This window comes from Liolophura sinensis, chromosome 6 (genome assembly GCF_032854445.1).
Source record: "Liolophura sinensis isolate JHLJ2023 chromosome 6, CUHK_Ljap_v2, whole genome shotgun sequence".
Lineage (NCBI taxonomy): Eukaryota > Metazoa > Mollusca > Polyplacophora > Chitonida > Chitonidae > Liolophura > Liolophura sinensis.
Genome location: NC_088300.1, coordinates 35,663,009 through 35,679,767, shown reverse-complemented (window position 1 = coordinate 35,679,767; position 16,759 = coordinate 35,663,009). Strand labels below are relative to the sequence as shown.

At 40.1% G+C, this 16,759-nt stretch overlaps 1 protein-coding gene across 1 annotated transcript; it reads right to left on the bottom strand.

Annotated features, from left to right (window-relative positions):
• Positions 1 to 19: 19 nt before the first annotated feature.
• LOC135469269 (Bardet-Biedl syndrome 1 protein homolog) lies at positions 20 to 16,620 on the bottom strand. Its single transcript, XM_064747883.1, has 15 exons — positions 16,422 to 16,620; positions 14,621 to 14,790; positions 13,984 to 14,073; positions 12,934 to 13,058; positions 12,069 to 12,115; positions 11,600 to 11,708; positions 10,739 to 10,870; positions 10,147 to 10,253; positions 9,089 to 9,209; positions 8,279 to 8,507; positions 6,583 to 6,741; positions 4,007 to 4,140; positions 1,800 to 1,934; positions 1,332 to 1,418; positions 20 to 156 (listed from the first exon to the last, which is right to left on the bottom strand). Exons 1-15 carry the CDS (start codon positions 16,496 to 16,498, stop codon positions 70 to 72), a joined length of 1,809 nt encoding a protein of 602 aa, XP_064603953.1. The 5' UTR covers positions 16,499 to 16,620; the 3' UTR covers positions 20 to 69.
• Between the last annotated feature and the right edge of the window lie 139 nt (positions 16,621 to 16,759).

Sequence of the window (16,759 nt, the reverse complement as noted above, 5' to 3'; positions counted from 1 at the left end):
TGTCCGAGCAGTCCGAGCAGTCCATATATGTTGGAATAAGACTCTTGGAGATCAGCTCTAATTGAAATTTCACACAATGACCATAGTTTCACTGACAGGCATACTGATGACTGCTGTTAACAACGGGGTACTGTTCCCTGGCCTCACGACAAACACCTGACAAACACAACAAATAGAATCACGTTACAGAATGTATCAGAATCAAGTTGTCTTTGACTTTAGTCAGGCCATTATTATCATATTATTTTTGAATTTTTAAAAGCATAGTTTTCAAGACTGTCATGAAAGATTGTTCAAGACAACCCTCTGAATTATGCTAAAACTTGCTAAGGTCAGTCACAAATTTAACCTGTAACCTGTTTTGACTTGTGTCTAAGACATCTTCGTGATCCTGGGGCCTGGTAAATTTATTCGTCTATTGGACTGTTTACTGCCATGTTCAGAAATGTTTCACTTACATGACGACAGTCAGTTTTATGGGTGGAAGAAACCACAGTGCACAGGATAAACTTTCTGACTTTTGGCACGTTACTGACAAACTTTTCCATGTATGATGCACACCATATATTTAGACATGGTCTAAAACAAATGTTAGACTGCACAATGGATGACTTTTTATTGTTACCAATTCTCATGAACAGTGAAAGCAGGCAAATTCACAAATTCCACTGCTAACTCTGGGACTGAACTCACAGCTCATGGACCCTAGTTACAGATAAAATATGTCTTGTTCACTCAGCCACAACCCACTCCCTATTTGGTGAACAGTTACATGTGTAACTTGTTTCCTAACAGCTTTTGTAGTGTCACTTGTGTAGATTGGCAATGGTTTATTACCTGAAAAAAAATGATGGCTTTCTATGAAAAAAACATAAACACACTGCTGTGCAGGATATCCTTCTGACGAGATTCTAAACTGACACCATCAGTACATCTATAAAAGTTTGCCTATGCCTGCTTTTCATTTTACACCATGCATCTGATCATGTATACAATAACAGGCTACATTACTTAATAAAAGTAAATCACATATAAGTCTGTATACCATTAAGTCCAGATCCAGGAGCCTCTCACCAGTGCAGTCACTGTGAGTTCAAGTCCAGCTTATGCTGGGTTCCGCTCCAGCTGTACGTGGGAAAGACTACCAGCAATAAGTGGATGATCATGGGTTACCCCCGGGCTCGGCCCAGTTTTCTTCCACCATAATGCTGGCTGCGGTCACATAAGTGAAATAATCTTGAGTACGGCGTGAAACTCCAATCAAATAAATAAAAAAAGTGCAAAACTTGATGAGGATGATTTTTGTTTCTTGAATCTGAGAGAAAAAGTACCTTCACATTATCAGACAAGCCCTTATCACTGAGGCAGTCCACAAAGGTGTCAAATGTGTAGTTTAGGCCAGGAACCAGGAAAGGAACCTAAAACACATATCACAATAACAATTCTCTCCTATTTGAACACGTTGAAATGGCATGCATGTGTAGATCAATGAATCTAAAATACAAATGGATGCTTATAGTTGTAGTCACAATGTTAATTTACACTCAGCCATAGACAAAATCATGTCACATTTTCAAGTCACAACTATTTCTTAGCCGATAAAGTTCTATGCTGTTAGCCTGTTATTCAGTTGAGAGTTTTAGAAGGAATATAACTAATCTGCATAATCTGACACTATCATTCCAAGCCCATTAAATAAAATACTGCTTTTGTGTAGGTAAGTGCAGAAAATGAAACTGTTTATTCACTTATTTCAATATAGTTTCACCATGTGCTCAACATTTGTTAGTCAGACTTACCTTTATGTGTGATTTTCTGAAGGAATAGAGATTATTGTCATAATCAAACACGATGAGTAGGTTCATGGAGGGGATGCTGAGAGAGGTGTTCTGGAGGTGCACACTCAGTTTGAATACTGGCCCAATACCTTGAACCTGTAATAATGATATACACCATCAGTTTCAAGTAGTTCATAAATCTAGTTTTTCTTTTTACTACAGTAAATTACCTGTGCTGAGAGGTTAAGAAGTTCTTCTTGGTTTGAACAGGATTCCGTAATCTACAGCCTACAATAAATTACTGGTGCTGAGAGTTAAAGATGCTCTGTTGGGTTTGAATAGATATTGTTTATGCTGTACTCTTAAGCCTACAGTAAATTAACTGTGCTGGGAGTTTAAAAGGTTCTGCGGTGTTTGAGAAGATGATTGTTCACGCTCTACTCTACAGCCTACAATAAATTACCTGTACTGAGAGTTAAAGAGATTCTGTTGGGTTTGAACAGACGTTGTATATGCTGTACTCTTGAGCCTACAGTAAATTACGTGTACTGTGAGTTTAAGAGGTTCTGCTGGGTTTGAGAGGTTCTGCTGGGTTTGAGAGGATCTGCTGACGGTGTTCACACTATACTATAGAGCCCTCAGTAAAACAGCACTTAACTGTGCTGAGAGTTTAAGAGGTTCTGCTGGGTTTGAGAAGATAGTGTTCACACTTTACTCTAGAGCCCTCAGTAAAATAGCAATTACCTGTGCTGAGAGTTTAAGAGGTTCTGCTGGGTTTGAGAAGATGGTGTTCACACTTTACTCTAGAGCCCTCAGTAAAATAGCACTTACCTGTGCTGAGAGTTTAAGAAGTTCTGCTGGGTTTGAGAAGATGGTGTTCACACTATACTCTAGAGCCCTCAGTAAAATAGCACTTACCTGTGCTGAGAGTTTAAGAGGTTCTGCTGGGTTTGAGAAGATGGTGTTCACACTATACTCTAGAGCCCTCAGTAAAATAGGACTTAACTGTGCTGAGAGTTTAAGAGGTTCTGCTGGGTTTGAGAAGATGGTGTTCACACTATACTCTAGAGCCCTCAGTAAAATAGCACTTACCTGTGCTGAGAGTTTAAGAGGTTCTGCTGGGTTTGAGAAGATGGTGTTCACACTGTACTCTAGAGCCCTCAGTAAAATAGCACTTACCTGTGCTGAGAGTTTAAGAGGTTCTGCTGGGTCTGAGGAGATTGGTGGTCACACTTTACTCTAGAGCCCTCAGTAAAATAGCACTTACCTGTGCTGAGAGTTTAAGAGGTTCTGCTGTGTCTGAGGAGATGGTGTTCACACTTTACTCTAGAGCCCTCAGTAAAATAGCACTTAACTGTGCTGAGAGTTTAAGAGGTTCTGCTGGGTTTGAGAAGATGGTGTTCACACTTTACTCTAGAGCCCTCAGTAAAATAGCACTTACCTGTGCTGAGAGTTTAAGAGGTTCTGCTGGGTCTGAGGAGATTGGTGGTCACACTATACTCTAGAGCCCTCAGTAAAATAGCACTTACCTGTGCTGAGAGTTTAAGAGGTTCTGCTGGGTCTGAGGAGATTGGTGGTCACACTTTACTCTAGAGCCCTCAGTAAAATAGCACTTACCTGTGCTGAGAGTTTAAGAGGTTCTGCTGGGTCTGAGGAGATTGGTGGTCACACTTTACTCTAGAGCCCTCAGTAAAATAGCACTTACCTGTGCTGAGAGTTTAAGAGGTTCTGCTGGGTCTGAGGAGATGGTGTTCACACTATACTCTAGAGCCCTCAGTAAAATAGCACTTACCTGTGCTGAGAGTTTAAGAGGTTCTGCTGGGTTTGAGAAGATGGTGTTCACACTTTACTCTAGAGCCCTCAGTAAAATAGCACTTACCTGTGCTGAGAGTTTAAGAGGTTCTGCTGGGTTTGAGAAGATGGTGTTCACACTATACTCTAGAGCCCTCAGTAAAATAGCACTTACCTGTGCTGAGAGTTTAAGAGGTTCTGCTGGGTTTGAGAAGATGGTGTTCACACTATACTCTAGAGCCCTCAGTAAAATAGCACTTACCTGTGCTGAGAGTTTAAGAGGTTCTGCTGGGTCTGAGGAGATGGTGTTCACACTATACTCTAGAGCCCTCAGTAAAATAGCACTTACCTGTGCTGAGAGTTTAAGAGGTTCTGCTGGGTCTGAGGAGATTGGTGTTCACACTATACTCTAGAGCCCTCAGTAAAATAGCACTTACCTGTGCTGAGAGTTTAAGAGGTTCTGCTGGGTCTGAGGAGATTGGGTTCATGCTGTTTTCCAGAGCCTTCACATAGCTCCTGGCTGTGTTAAGCCTTAGAAGATACAGGTCTCGCTGAAAAGTCCTGTGCATAGCTGCAAGAAAAGCAAACAAATCAATAGATCCTCTCTTTCCAGATCGGACTCGACTCACAGCAACAATACAAAAGACAGGTACTTTCACGTAGTTTGGAGACATTAACTTGCTAAAAAAGGTGACTTAAATGAAGTGGTTTTTTTAAAAAGAAAAAAGAAATCCATCTCAAAACCATTTAACACCCATCTAATATTAATCTTGAACAAAGTGCATATCTTACATGGAATCCATGGCTTTTTTTGTGGGCCTACATTAATGAAAATCCTTCCTCTCCGGCCGTATGTGGAAAGGTCTGACACAAACCTGCGGATGGTTGTAGGTTTCCCCGCGGGCTCTGCCCGCTTTCCTTCCACCATAACTGTCGTATAAGTGAAGTATTCTTGAGTAAGGCCTAAAACACCAGTCAAATAAATAAATAGATTCATGAAAAGCCATGTTACTTTGGATAAACTGTTTTAGATTGATTGTGAGTTCTTCCTGTCTGAACACTAGAGTGCCCCATGCTTTGTTTTCTTCTCTCCTTTCCTGTTATACATCTTACTTCTTGTAAACGTGTGCACAGATATCATATGCAGACAGAGCTGTGTGACCATCATCTGATGTGCTCTTGTACGGCTTGGTACTGACTTGATTTGACAGGAAACTAACTCCATTGCCACTAACCTCAAAACAACCTTAAGTTCATTTTCCCAAACTGTCCATCTGGTTAATTTCAAAATTGGTTGTAATGACTATTTGCCGGAATAACAAGCTAAGTAGCTATGTCACTTACCAAGGAGCATGTAAACAGGGAATGTCTATGAATTACCATCAGCTCTTTCAAAGTTAAAACAGCCCCAAGAACTGCCATCTTGGATCAAAGAGCCCAATGCTAGTGAACCCCCACCATTGTCTCGAGGATGGGAAAGCACTGCTCACATTTGAAAGCCTTCCCGTTCACAGCAGAGGTAAGTGACAGACGGATGATGAATGTTAAGACTGATGACAGTAGCCATCTTAGCTAGATCATGGAGTGCAGCGATAACTAATTCCAAACATCGTCTCGACAAAGGCAAAACACAATTCAAGTGTGAAATCTCGGTTTGATGTGAATGTCCCGCATTCACTGCCTCTCTCTAAATAAACAGTTTTGTTTTTACTCTAAATCTATAATGTTTTACGTCACTAATGAATGAGTTATGAAATTGTTTTTATTTATTACTATGATTGATTATGCATACATAGAGGAATATGAGCTACAGTCTTGTTACAGTGTAATAGCATTATAAGTTAGAGAAAACTTGCTGAAGTGTATAAAGGCAGGAAATTCAAGTAACTCAAGTTAATCTGGAATCATAAGGTTAAAGTCCTATGTTCTCTGTATGTCCGTTTTAACCCACTGTAAACATGGGTGCTCAGTCCACCTATGATATTATGGGGTTACTACCAGAACATGCTGATTTCTAAAACGAGTTGTCCCTTGTAACAGTTGCAAAGGCATTATGTAGTTATAAACCAGACCCGAAGTCTAAGCTGTTCATGTCAGAGGGAATTTCCTATTTCTGTAGGTTACTTACACTGGTCCGTTAATTCATGGGGTCACCCCAAGAAATCATTGGGTCACAATGCAGGTCAGACAGCCTCTGTACTTCCCTTATGTGGATGGTCACCCCAAGAAATGTTCGGGTCATAGTAACACTGCTACAGCCCAAGATACCCTATACCCTTTTTACTGTGTCACTGGTTAACCCCAAGAAAGCTCGGATAGCAGCTAAAGAACACTAACCCAGAAAAATCATTGGGTAGTGAAATTCCCGGCTTATATACACAAGGCAAGCACCATCAATGTGTTAACTTGAGAAACTCTTCGTTCACGATTATGTGACATCATCTACGCTTGACAGAAGTAAGACCTGTATATACATATGCACAAACACATTCCTCAGCTGTTGTATTTGTGAATAAAATGTTGTCTGTTGTGGTTTAACTGAGATTACCGTGTTGAGTTATTCTTTTCATAGTTATCATTATCTTATGCTCGGGATCCACAAGTTGTTTTCCATAAGCTGGTGTATGGTGTAATATGAGGTATGTCCTAAGCTTCAGGGTACTGGTACTTGATATGATGTTTGATTGGTTGGTTCATGTATACTTCACTAATGCTTTAGTGAGGCTTCACTGAAACAATATAAAAAGAAGTGAAGATGAGCCTGTAAATACAGATGTAACTTAACAGACAGATTTCTCCACAAAGCCAGTTTTGACTTGAGTCGAAATCTGAAATATGATTTTAGAGCTTATTTTTGAGCCCTGTAAACGAAAAGGTTGTATCAAGGCAAATGAGTCCAAATTTCACTTTCCACTACTAAAAATGAAGCATCGAGGCAATGTTTTAAATTCTGACAGAAATCAGAACTGTGTTTGTGGAATCTGTCCCAGAGTATAAAGGTAAAGTGACTTACACACTCCATTATCTCTCTCCCGCATGGTCTGGTCAACAAACAGTTTGGTTTTCTTGGGGATGTTCAGTTTGACGTTCTGAGCGGCAGGTGGCCCTCCAGATATCGACTTCTCCTCAAACACAGCATTTCTCTTCAACAGCTTAATCAATAGTCCTCCTCCTGCACATAAACAAGATTTCAATACTACATGTGTTTTGGTCACATTATCCTCTCCTTGTTTAAAGCTAATCTCAAGAATATTTCCCATATATGACTGCAGACAGGCATATGGGTGGAGGAAACTGGTGTGCAGTGAGTAAAACAATCAACTTTTCCTACACACGTGCAGCTACCTGACAACTAGACTGCAGTTGACACAGCAAAAGCTGGACTAGCAACTTAATTGGTCAAGGTGTTATATTTTATTTTCATTAAGGAACAAATTTAAGTCTAATTTTGGTATGACAGTGTGAATGCGTGCGTGCGTGCTTGGGGTTTAACGTCGTACTCAACAACTTTTCAGTCATATGACGACGAAGGAATCCTTAGGGTGCATGTACGTGTAATGTGCCTCCTTGTAGCAGGACGGATTTCCACCACTCTTTTATCTAGTGCTGCTTCACTGAGACGACTTACCGAAGACAAGTAAGGCGCCCCGCCCGAGCCATTATACTGATAAGGGTCAACCAGTCGTTGCACTATTCCCTTCATGCTGAAGTTACAACTTCCTCTTTTATAGTCTTAGGTGTGACTCGACTCAGGAGTGACCCTGGATCTACCGCCCCGGAAACGGACGCTCTACCAACTGTGCTACCCGGGCCGGTGACAGTGTGAGAACATTGTGAATACATACAATAAACCTGAAGGCAGTTATTTTGTTTTCTCGTTCCAGGCAGAGTGTGTTCAATTCTATTACAGCAGATACATACACTACATGTACCCCTACTTTAATTTCAGGCACTTTGAAGACATTAACTTGCTAACAGATGTAATTTAAAATTTTTCTGAGATGATCAATAACTGTAAAAAAAGATCTCAAAACTTGTAAACCCTAATGGAAGTTTATCACTTCTTGTAGGCTTGAATCAGCACCAATCCAGGTTACCTAGGATACACTCAATACCACCATCAACGTATGTAGTTCCAAGTAATGCAAAGAAATAGAGTTTTTGTCTATTTTTGCCTGACAATGTAACCTTGGTAACCCATGATCGGTAATAAAATACATATACTAATGTTCTTGATCCTCTGAAAAATAAAGTGATGTTCTATGCTGATAGCAAAAGTTCTGAGACAAGAAAAACAGGCATATGTAGATGTGAAATACACGACTGGTCCACAAGGCCAAATTTAATTTGGATCAAATCTGAGGTAGTTTAAAATGAAGCAGGTTGTGAAAATGCATACGTTCACAGGAGCAGGTGTTCAAGGCAGAGATAAGCTAGTTCAGGAATTTTTTCTGTTCACGTGGATAGTTTTAGGTCAAGTCAGTATTAGCAACAATAGTAAAAAAAATACATGATCCAGTTACCATTCACATGGCACACATAAATGTCAACTGGATCAAGCCTGAAAACTGTCCTAAAGCCATGCTGATTCTTAGGCAAATAAATATGACTAAATGCCCCACATTGTTCAAAGCCACTTTCGCATTTTAAACCAGCTTAATCCATTTGTGCCAATAGCTTAGAAGTAGTGGATAAACCTTGAGTCCTACCTCTTGTAGTCATGATCAGGGCGCCATCCTCTCGGCCAAATCTGCCAAACTTCATGGCCGTCACCACGTCCTCAGTCTTGATGGTGTTAACCAGGTACTTGTCCTTGTAGATGTGAACCTCACTGTTATTGAGGGCCACACAGACAGCCACGAAGCCCTTGGGTTTGTGATCTAACAATTCCATGGAGGTTATAGGAGCTGGCAGTCGGACTTCCCATAGCTTCTTGCCCTGTTCACAAACACATATCCACACATGCAAAGTTGAAGAAAACCTGCCCTCCATCTATATGGTGTGCACATCTGAATGTGGGAAATTTATTTATTTTATTTACTTGATTGGTGTTTTACGCCATACTCAAGAATATTTCACTTATACGAAGACGGCCAGCATTATGCGGGAGAAAACCGAGCAGAGCCCGGGGGGAACCCACAACCATCCGCAGGTTGCTACAGACCTTCCCACTTAGGGCTGGAGAGGACGCCAACATGAGCTGGACTTGAACTCACAGCGATCGATGCTAGCACGCTAACCAACTGAGCCACAAAGGCCCCGAATGTGAGAAAAGGTCGATGGTTTACCCCAGGCATCATAAACCTGACTGCCATCATCAAGTCAAAAAATCTCAAGTATGGTAACAAGCAAAAATAAAATAAATAAATATAAGCATAAGAAATGTTCCACACAGAAAATAACATTGTACATTTACAAACACAAATTACTTACTCTTCCTAAAATGATAACTTCTTCAAGATGATTCTATGTTTATATGATATTTCATCATTCATTAAGTCTTGTTTTTTGTTTCTTACCTTGGTGGAGTAACACTGAAGTGTCTCGTCCATACATCCCACTATGATGTTCTTATTCACCCTTTCTAACCCTACAGGCTGGGAACTCAACTCTATCTTGTACTTGGCTGTGGCGGATCCTCTAAAAACAGATTGAGCAGAATTCATTTATTTATTTGATTGGTGTTTTTCGCCGTACTCAAATATATTTTTCTTATGCGACTGTGTCCAGCACTATGGTGGGACAGAACCAGGGGTAATTCATGACCATACACAGGTTGCTAGCAGACCTTCCCACATGCGGCCGGAGAGGAAGCCAGCATGACCTGGACTTGAACTCATAGCAACCACACTGGTAGGAGGATCCTAGGTCACTGCGACATGCTGGCATGCTAACCCCCTATGCCAGGAAGGCTCCCAGATTGAGCAGAAAAACACAATTACCCACCCTTCCAGTATTCAATCCACCAATCACTGAAGAGTAATATTTTACCATTCTTTGGTTTCCTTGCAGCTAGACTGTCATGTTCCTGGTGTTGCCCTTATGCAGATATAAAGACGATGGTTATGACATCTCCGTTCATCCTGATGCTTAACCCAACTACCCATCGATTATGTTCTCAGCATAAAAAGGACTAAATTGTCGTAATTAAACATCTTGGCAATTGATTGCCATATTAAAGTGATATCTGTAGGCCCTGGGCCATTACAATAACTATTTTTCTTCTCTATTTTTCACCTAACTTAAAATTTCAGGAATCATCACCTGGCAGGCCACTGGTAACAATGTCAGGAGAAAAACTTTCAGGCCCCAACATTTTTGGGACACAGATTTAACAGTGAATGTCAAAGAGGTGACAAGTTTAACATAAACCATATATAACCATATGACAAGTAAGTTCTCAAAATATGAATAAAATGAACAAAAAGATGCTTTTCTCTGCCCGCAAACCACTGCTCTGATAAGATCTGGTATAAACACACTTAGGTATAGTTCTGATGAGGTCAATCGAACCACTAGGCCAAATATACGGTACTTATGACTAAGTACAGGTAAGTACAGGTATACAAACAGTTACCGTTTAAGTGTGTATATTGCTCCATTCCGGCAGGCCACTACAACCCTGTACTCCACATCATACAGGCCAGTGACACTTAGAAACACAGGTACACTTGGCAGCTCCATCTGTGAGGGTGAGGCAAAAACCAATTCATATTACTTGGTGGTAATCAAAACGCATCAATCAGAATGGCTGGAGAGAAGAGAGGAAATGTTCAAAATCAAAATTATTAGAAATCAGCAAAATGCCTGGCTTCTCAAATACTAAATACTGTATTTTTATCAGAAAGTACACCTGACAAGTCTGAAGTCGATATTATAACTTTTTCAAACTTTTTTCAAACTTTAGAATCATTTAACACTATAAACAGTACATGTGTGATTCTGACATTTGCCAAAATGCAATATTTTGAGCTATTCTTCATAAATACAGAAAATTTGATCTGATTAGCGAATATGGAATTTTTGCCAAATATTTCTGATATAGTCTCTTCAGGCAAACCATGGGGTTGAACTCCCATACACTGTATGTATATACAACAGTGTCATGCCATAGAACACAACATCATCTGTAAAGTTCAAATTTCTTCCTCCTGACCAGTTGAACTTACAGTAGTGAGGACGGTAAAAGCTTCTGGATCTAGAACATAGACAGTTTTATTTTCTGTTCCCAGTACCAAGCAGCTGATTGCATCCTCGTCTGACACTGACTTCTTCAGGGTGTCCAGGCAGGTTATCACAGTCTGTGTAACATATAAACACACATGGTGCATACACAAGCTTCCAGCGTGGCCTTATATGGTCAAGCAGATCTCTCTTTAGAACATAAATGAACTGTCAGCATGTACGGAAGAGCTAAAATTGGCTAAATCAATCCCTATGCAACCAAACCCCCTTCTGAATGGCCAAGCACTGCCACATGGTATCATTTACATTCCAAATACAAAACCAGTAACTTATTAAAACCATTAACCATTAACTAACATTAACAGTGTATTCTGTATGGGTTACAACCACAGTGAAATGCTAGTGTGATCATCAATCAACTTTCAAATAGGGCAAATTACCATACATATATCTTTCAATGAAAATAGGAGCACAAAAGCAAATATACATCATTTACTTATCTGATGGTGTTTTACGCCATAGTGAATAATACATCACTTGTACGACAGCAGCCAGCTTTACGGGAGGAGGAAACAGGGCAGAGCCCGGAGGAAACCCACGACCATCAGCAGGCTGCTGACAGACCTTCCCACGTATGACCAGAGAGGAAGACAGCATGAGTTATACTTCAACTGACAGCGACTGCATTGGAGAGTCACCTGGGTCATTGCGCAGCATTGTCATGCTAATCACCTCAGCCACGGAGGCGCCCTCTATCATAATTTAAGAGGCTTTATGTTAAACGTATATATACACGTGGAGAAATGGCGTAAAACAATACAATAGGTAGTCATACTAGGTGATACCTGTCTCTTGAGTGGGGCATGCTTATAGAGATTACAGAAGGGCAGGAGTTCTGAGGGTTCAAGCTGAAGATAGCGAAGGGACTTGACAGTCAGTGTTACACCCTGGCTTCTGTAGCAAAACAAACGCATATCACATGTAAATTCATTTATTACACTACATTTATAGTGCTTAAATCAAAACTCAGAGATACATGTTTGTACTAAATGAATACTGTGTAAAGAAATGTATGCTGTAAACACTTACATCAATTCACAATAATTACCTATGGCTATTTATATACATTTAATTTAAGTACAGCCTTTGATGAAATTTTTATTTACTTAATTATTTGATTGAGGTTTTGAAATATACTCCAAAATATTTCATTGATATGACAGGTTGATGGGTGACATAAGAATGTTTTGAATCAGAATAAATTAATAAATAAACATAAAAGATAATAGATACTCAGATTTCTACAGAATTTACCTTAAATTTTCCAGCATGTCATGAAGTGATCTTGGATCAATGGAATCCTGGGGAAAAATACATGCATTTGATATATTTGTTTGCTGTTTAACCGTATACTCAACAGTTTTTCACTTTTAAGGCAGTGTTGAGATGTGCACATTTATTTATTTATTTGACTGGTGTTTTACGCAGTACACCAATGCAGTCGCTGTGAGTTCAAGTCCAGCTCATGCTGGCTTCCTCTCCGGTCGTAAGTGGGAAGGTCTGCCAGAAACCTGCGGATGGTCATGGGTTTCCCCCGGGCTCTGCCCGGTTTACACCCACCATTATGCTGGCCCCCGTCATATAAGCGAAATATTTGGAGTACGGCGTAAAACACCAAATAAATAAATAAATAAATTTTACACAGTACCCAAGAATATGTCACTAATACGACGACGGAGAGCATTATGGTGGGAGGAAACCGGCCAGAGTCAAGGGGAAACCAATGACCCCCCCCCCCCCCCCCCTAAGATTGCTGACAGACCTTCCCATGTACGACTGGATAGAAAGCCAGCATAAGGTGGACTTGAGCTCACAACTACAGTATTAATGAGAACTTCTAGATTTAAAAGCTGCAATGAAACCAGCGAGAGCAGGATTTGAGCTTGCAATCTCATTAGTCAGAAAATCTTGTTTTGGAGAAAACAAAAATTGAACAAACAAAATGTATGTATGTACACACTACATATGCGAGGGTGAATAATGGATCCTGCAAGTTTTCATCATTTTCCTAACAGCAATACAAGATGGTTTCATGTTTCACATCTGATATTAGCTCAGATAAAATGCCTCGAATCCTAAGTATGACTTTAAAAATTATAATTTCATAGCAGGAACTTACATTCTTAGCTTGGTTCCACACATCTTCTTCCACGTTATTCACCTCAAGCGGTGGCAGAGTGAACTTGAAGTAAGGACGGAGGTTTTTGTACACATAAATATATGGGCCTGAGGCTACTGCAATTGCTGGAAAAAACACACAAGAAAAACAGTCAGAAATAATACAGACATGATATATTTTCAGGTTTACAAAATGCACAAAATGTCCCTAATGATATGTATTGTCCCTGATAACACTTCTGTCTGATGTCAAAGGCCAGAAGTTGACATGACTGAGAAGTACGTCACGTACGCCATGTACCTTGATTATCTAATCTCAGGCAAGAAATTTGTTTTCATAAATAGAACATTGCACGGATTGTTCTGAAAAATGAAATTCCATTGAAAAATAACTCCACATAATATTACCGGAAAAAAATGCCTTCTACAGACAAAACAGTTGAAAAAAGGTCAATACCATATCATATATAAACTTTACTTGCCTCATAGCTTGTACACTTCTTTATTTATTTGATTGGTGTTTTATGCCGTACTCAAAAATATTTCACCTATACGACATGGCTTGTACATAAATATGCCTGTATGGATTTACTTTATACACATGTATGCATGCTTGTATGCTTAGAGTTTTTTGTCATACAATGTTTCAGTCATATGATGACGAGGAGTCATTAGGTGCGTGTACATATACTGTGTCTTATTTTGGCAAGGCGAGTCCAATAAAGCATTACGTCAAAGACACCAGACATCATCAGGGCACCCCACCTAGTCACATTAGACTAACACCAGGCCAACCAGTCCCCTTTCCTTGCTCTAAACTCTCAGTTCTGAGAGCCAAATGAGGCAGCAACAAGTACCATTTTTAGCACAAGTCTTTGTAATGACCTGAACTGACCTGGGTTTGATCCCAGGTGTCCTGAATTCGAGGCAGACGCTCTTATCATTGCTGGTAAGCCACCAGCAGTCTAAAATGCTAATGTAACATGTTTAATGTATACAAAAACGTGAATGTACAGGTATGTTTAAAAAAGCTGAAGAGGAAGATACAAACCTGGTGTCCTGGGCTCATGGACATCCATGTAGAAGGTTACCACTCCAGTGGGGAGGTCAATGATTGTGTTCTCACTCATTACACTGGTACCTGGGAAAACCACAAACAGCATCAATGACTACCAGGGCTACAACCAGAATAACATTAAACACTCCGATTCCAAACATTAATTCTGACACTGCTACTCTGGATAAAGAAATTTTAAAAAATGCAACTCAAAAGGAAGCTTTCTAAGAGTTTTTTTAATTGGTAAACCATCATATTTTTGTTTAATTTACTTGCTAGTTTTAATACAGCTTGTCTAGTTTGGGTGACCTACAGTTTCGGAGTCCAAATGTTTTCCAGAGCCAAAGTGACTCTAGATATGGTGCTGACTACACTGGCAAACTCTGAGCAACCCATACAAAGGGGGAGTTTCAAGTTCAAACTTTTTTTTCGTCAAAAAAGTAGTCCTCCTGTAACACGTGACTTTTAGACAACTTGTGTTGACATTAATTTACCAACCACCTGTCCTGATACACAAATGACACTGCTTTACCGAGAAGTTCTGAAACATTCACCACCTCAATTTTCTCCAAAGTTGGTCTACTATAACTTTTTTGAGAAACTTTCTTTTCTTGTTACATAGGCATCTTACCTTTATACACCTTTAGTTTCATATCATAACAGCCGGTACCCAAGTCAGCAATGATTAGCTTCCACTCCCCATCAGCATTGATGTCAGACAGAGCTATACACTGTGTGAAGGTGTAGATGGAGGCCACTGGATCATAGTGAGCATTCAGCCATTTAGCATTCCCCTCATGGCTGTAAGAGGTAAAAGACAGGAGGTTAAAATGAAAGTGGTATGGTCATATATTCATGCAATTTTCTTGTCAAGTTGCTGTGGTTGGGGTACTCCAAGAATTCTGACCCAGATCTGCCATCAGTAGAACATGACAGTTTAGAGTGTCAAATATGTTGAGGTGAGAAGGGGTGGCGACTTTAATAAAGATATTTTTCACAGATGTATTGCTCTAAATGAATTAACCATGTACAACTATCAATGGAGACTGATAAAGTAGGTGTTCTTTTTATTGAATTAAGTATATATGTATGTTTAGCTTGCCTGTTTCAACACAGTCTGAGTTTGCACCAACTGTTAGGTTTGGCAAAATTTTGTTCAGCCTTTGATGGACCCCAAACCAAAGTCAGTGTGCTCCATTTAAAGACCTGATGTAGTTACCTGCCCTTGTATGTTGAGGTTATAAGTACAGCCTGTCGCTTTGAACATCACCTAGGATTTGATTTATTTATTTATTTGATTGATGTTTTACGCCATACTCGAGAATATTTCACTTATACAACAGTGGCCAGCATTATGGTGGGAGGAAAGCGCGCTCTAAAAACCCACGACCATCCACAGGTTGCTGGTCATCACCTAGGAATCTCAGACTCACGCAACCTTGGAATTAATGATCAATGTTGTACTTGAGATGAATCAACAAATAAAAATTTAACAGGAGAAGCTTTCCTGTGCTTCTGTAGCCTGCAGGAATTTCCCTTCAGCTCAGTTGGTAGAGCACTGGGCTTTGGCTGCACAGACCCAAGTTTGGATCCTTGTGTGACCCACATAGTGAACTCCTTCAACCATTACACTGGTGGTGTGACCTAACAGGTTCTGAGAAGCGTGGAGTTCTGGGCCTGTGAAGGTGGATGTGTCTTGGGGGAGAGGGAAGGATTTAAGTGGGGAGGAGTGTAACGGGAGCAGCTTTCCATTGCTTACACTAGCAGTAGCTAGCGGGAATTTCCCTTTAGTTCAGTTGGTAGAGCGCTGGACTTCGGCAGCAGAGACCCGAGTTCAAATCCTTGTGTGACCCATGTAGTGAAATCCTTGAGCCATTACAAAAATATAAGCCATATGGAAAATAAAGTGCTTAAATACTGAGTCAAAATGAGTCTTTTGTTTTTCAAAGTCACACTACTTGTGCATTACGTTACATTACACAAGTGCCTGCAAACTTATGGCCCTGATGATAAGCCTACATTTGATGGGTTATTTTTGTCTCAAACTCTGTGATAAAATGCCACCGCAACTGCATCAGGTTTTTCAAAGGGAATACGCTCTGACACTGCTTTGGGAGCATCCATGACCGAACAAAATTTTCCCAAACTTAACGTCAGGGCAATCTCGGATAATGTTAACGCTGACAGTTAACCGAATCGCTTCTCTTCATACTCTTAAGTTCAATGTGAAAAGCAGATTCTAAAAATGAATTGCCTTAACTCCACCACGTGACAGCACACAATCCTTTACTACATCCAAATTTAAACTTTTTTATGTAGTCAGATGGGTTTGCTTTTACTATCATTATGTTATGTACTGACAGCTGACACTGACAACTTTGACTGTTGACAGTGTCTTGCTGTTGCTACCGAGCACAGCCAAACCACTCCACCTTTTCACGTCGTCGCTTTCTTCGTGCTGTGTTACAGCAGTTCTATTCTGTCTCGCACCATCCACGCTGGTGGCCATGTCTGTTTTGTTGAGCACAAAAAATGACAAATGCTATCATGAACTATACATTTTTCTAGACATGGTCTGAAATAATTTCTAGTGTCTAGGCATCAACAACTACAACCCCGCGGTTTGCTCATGGAATGTCTTCTGCGCATGTCTGTTTAAGGATGGTAAAAAATCATGACTACAGAGTAAGAACGAAAATAAAAGAACTCCACAGACATCACTTTAGTGAATTTAAGGGATAATGATTATTTTATCTTTGTGTAGTAGGCA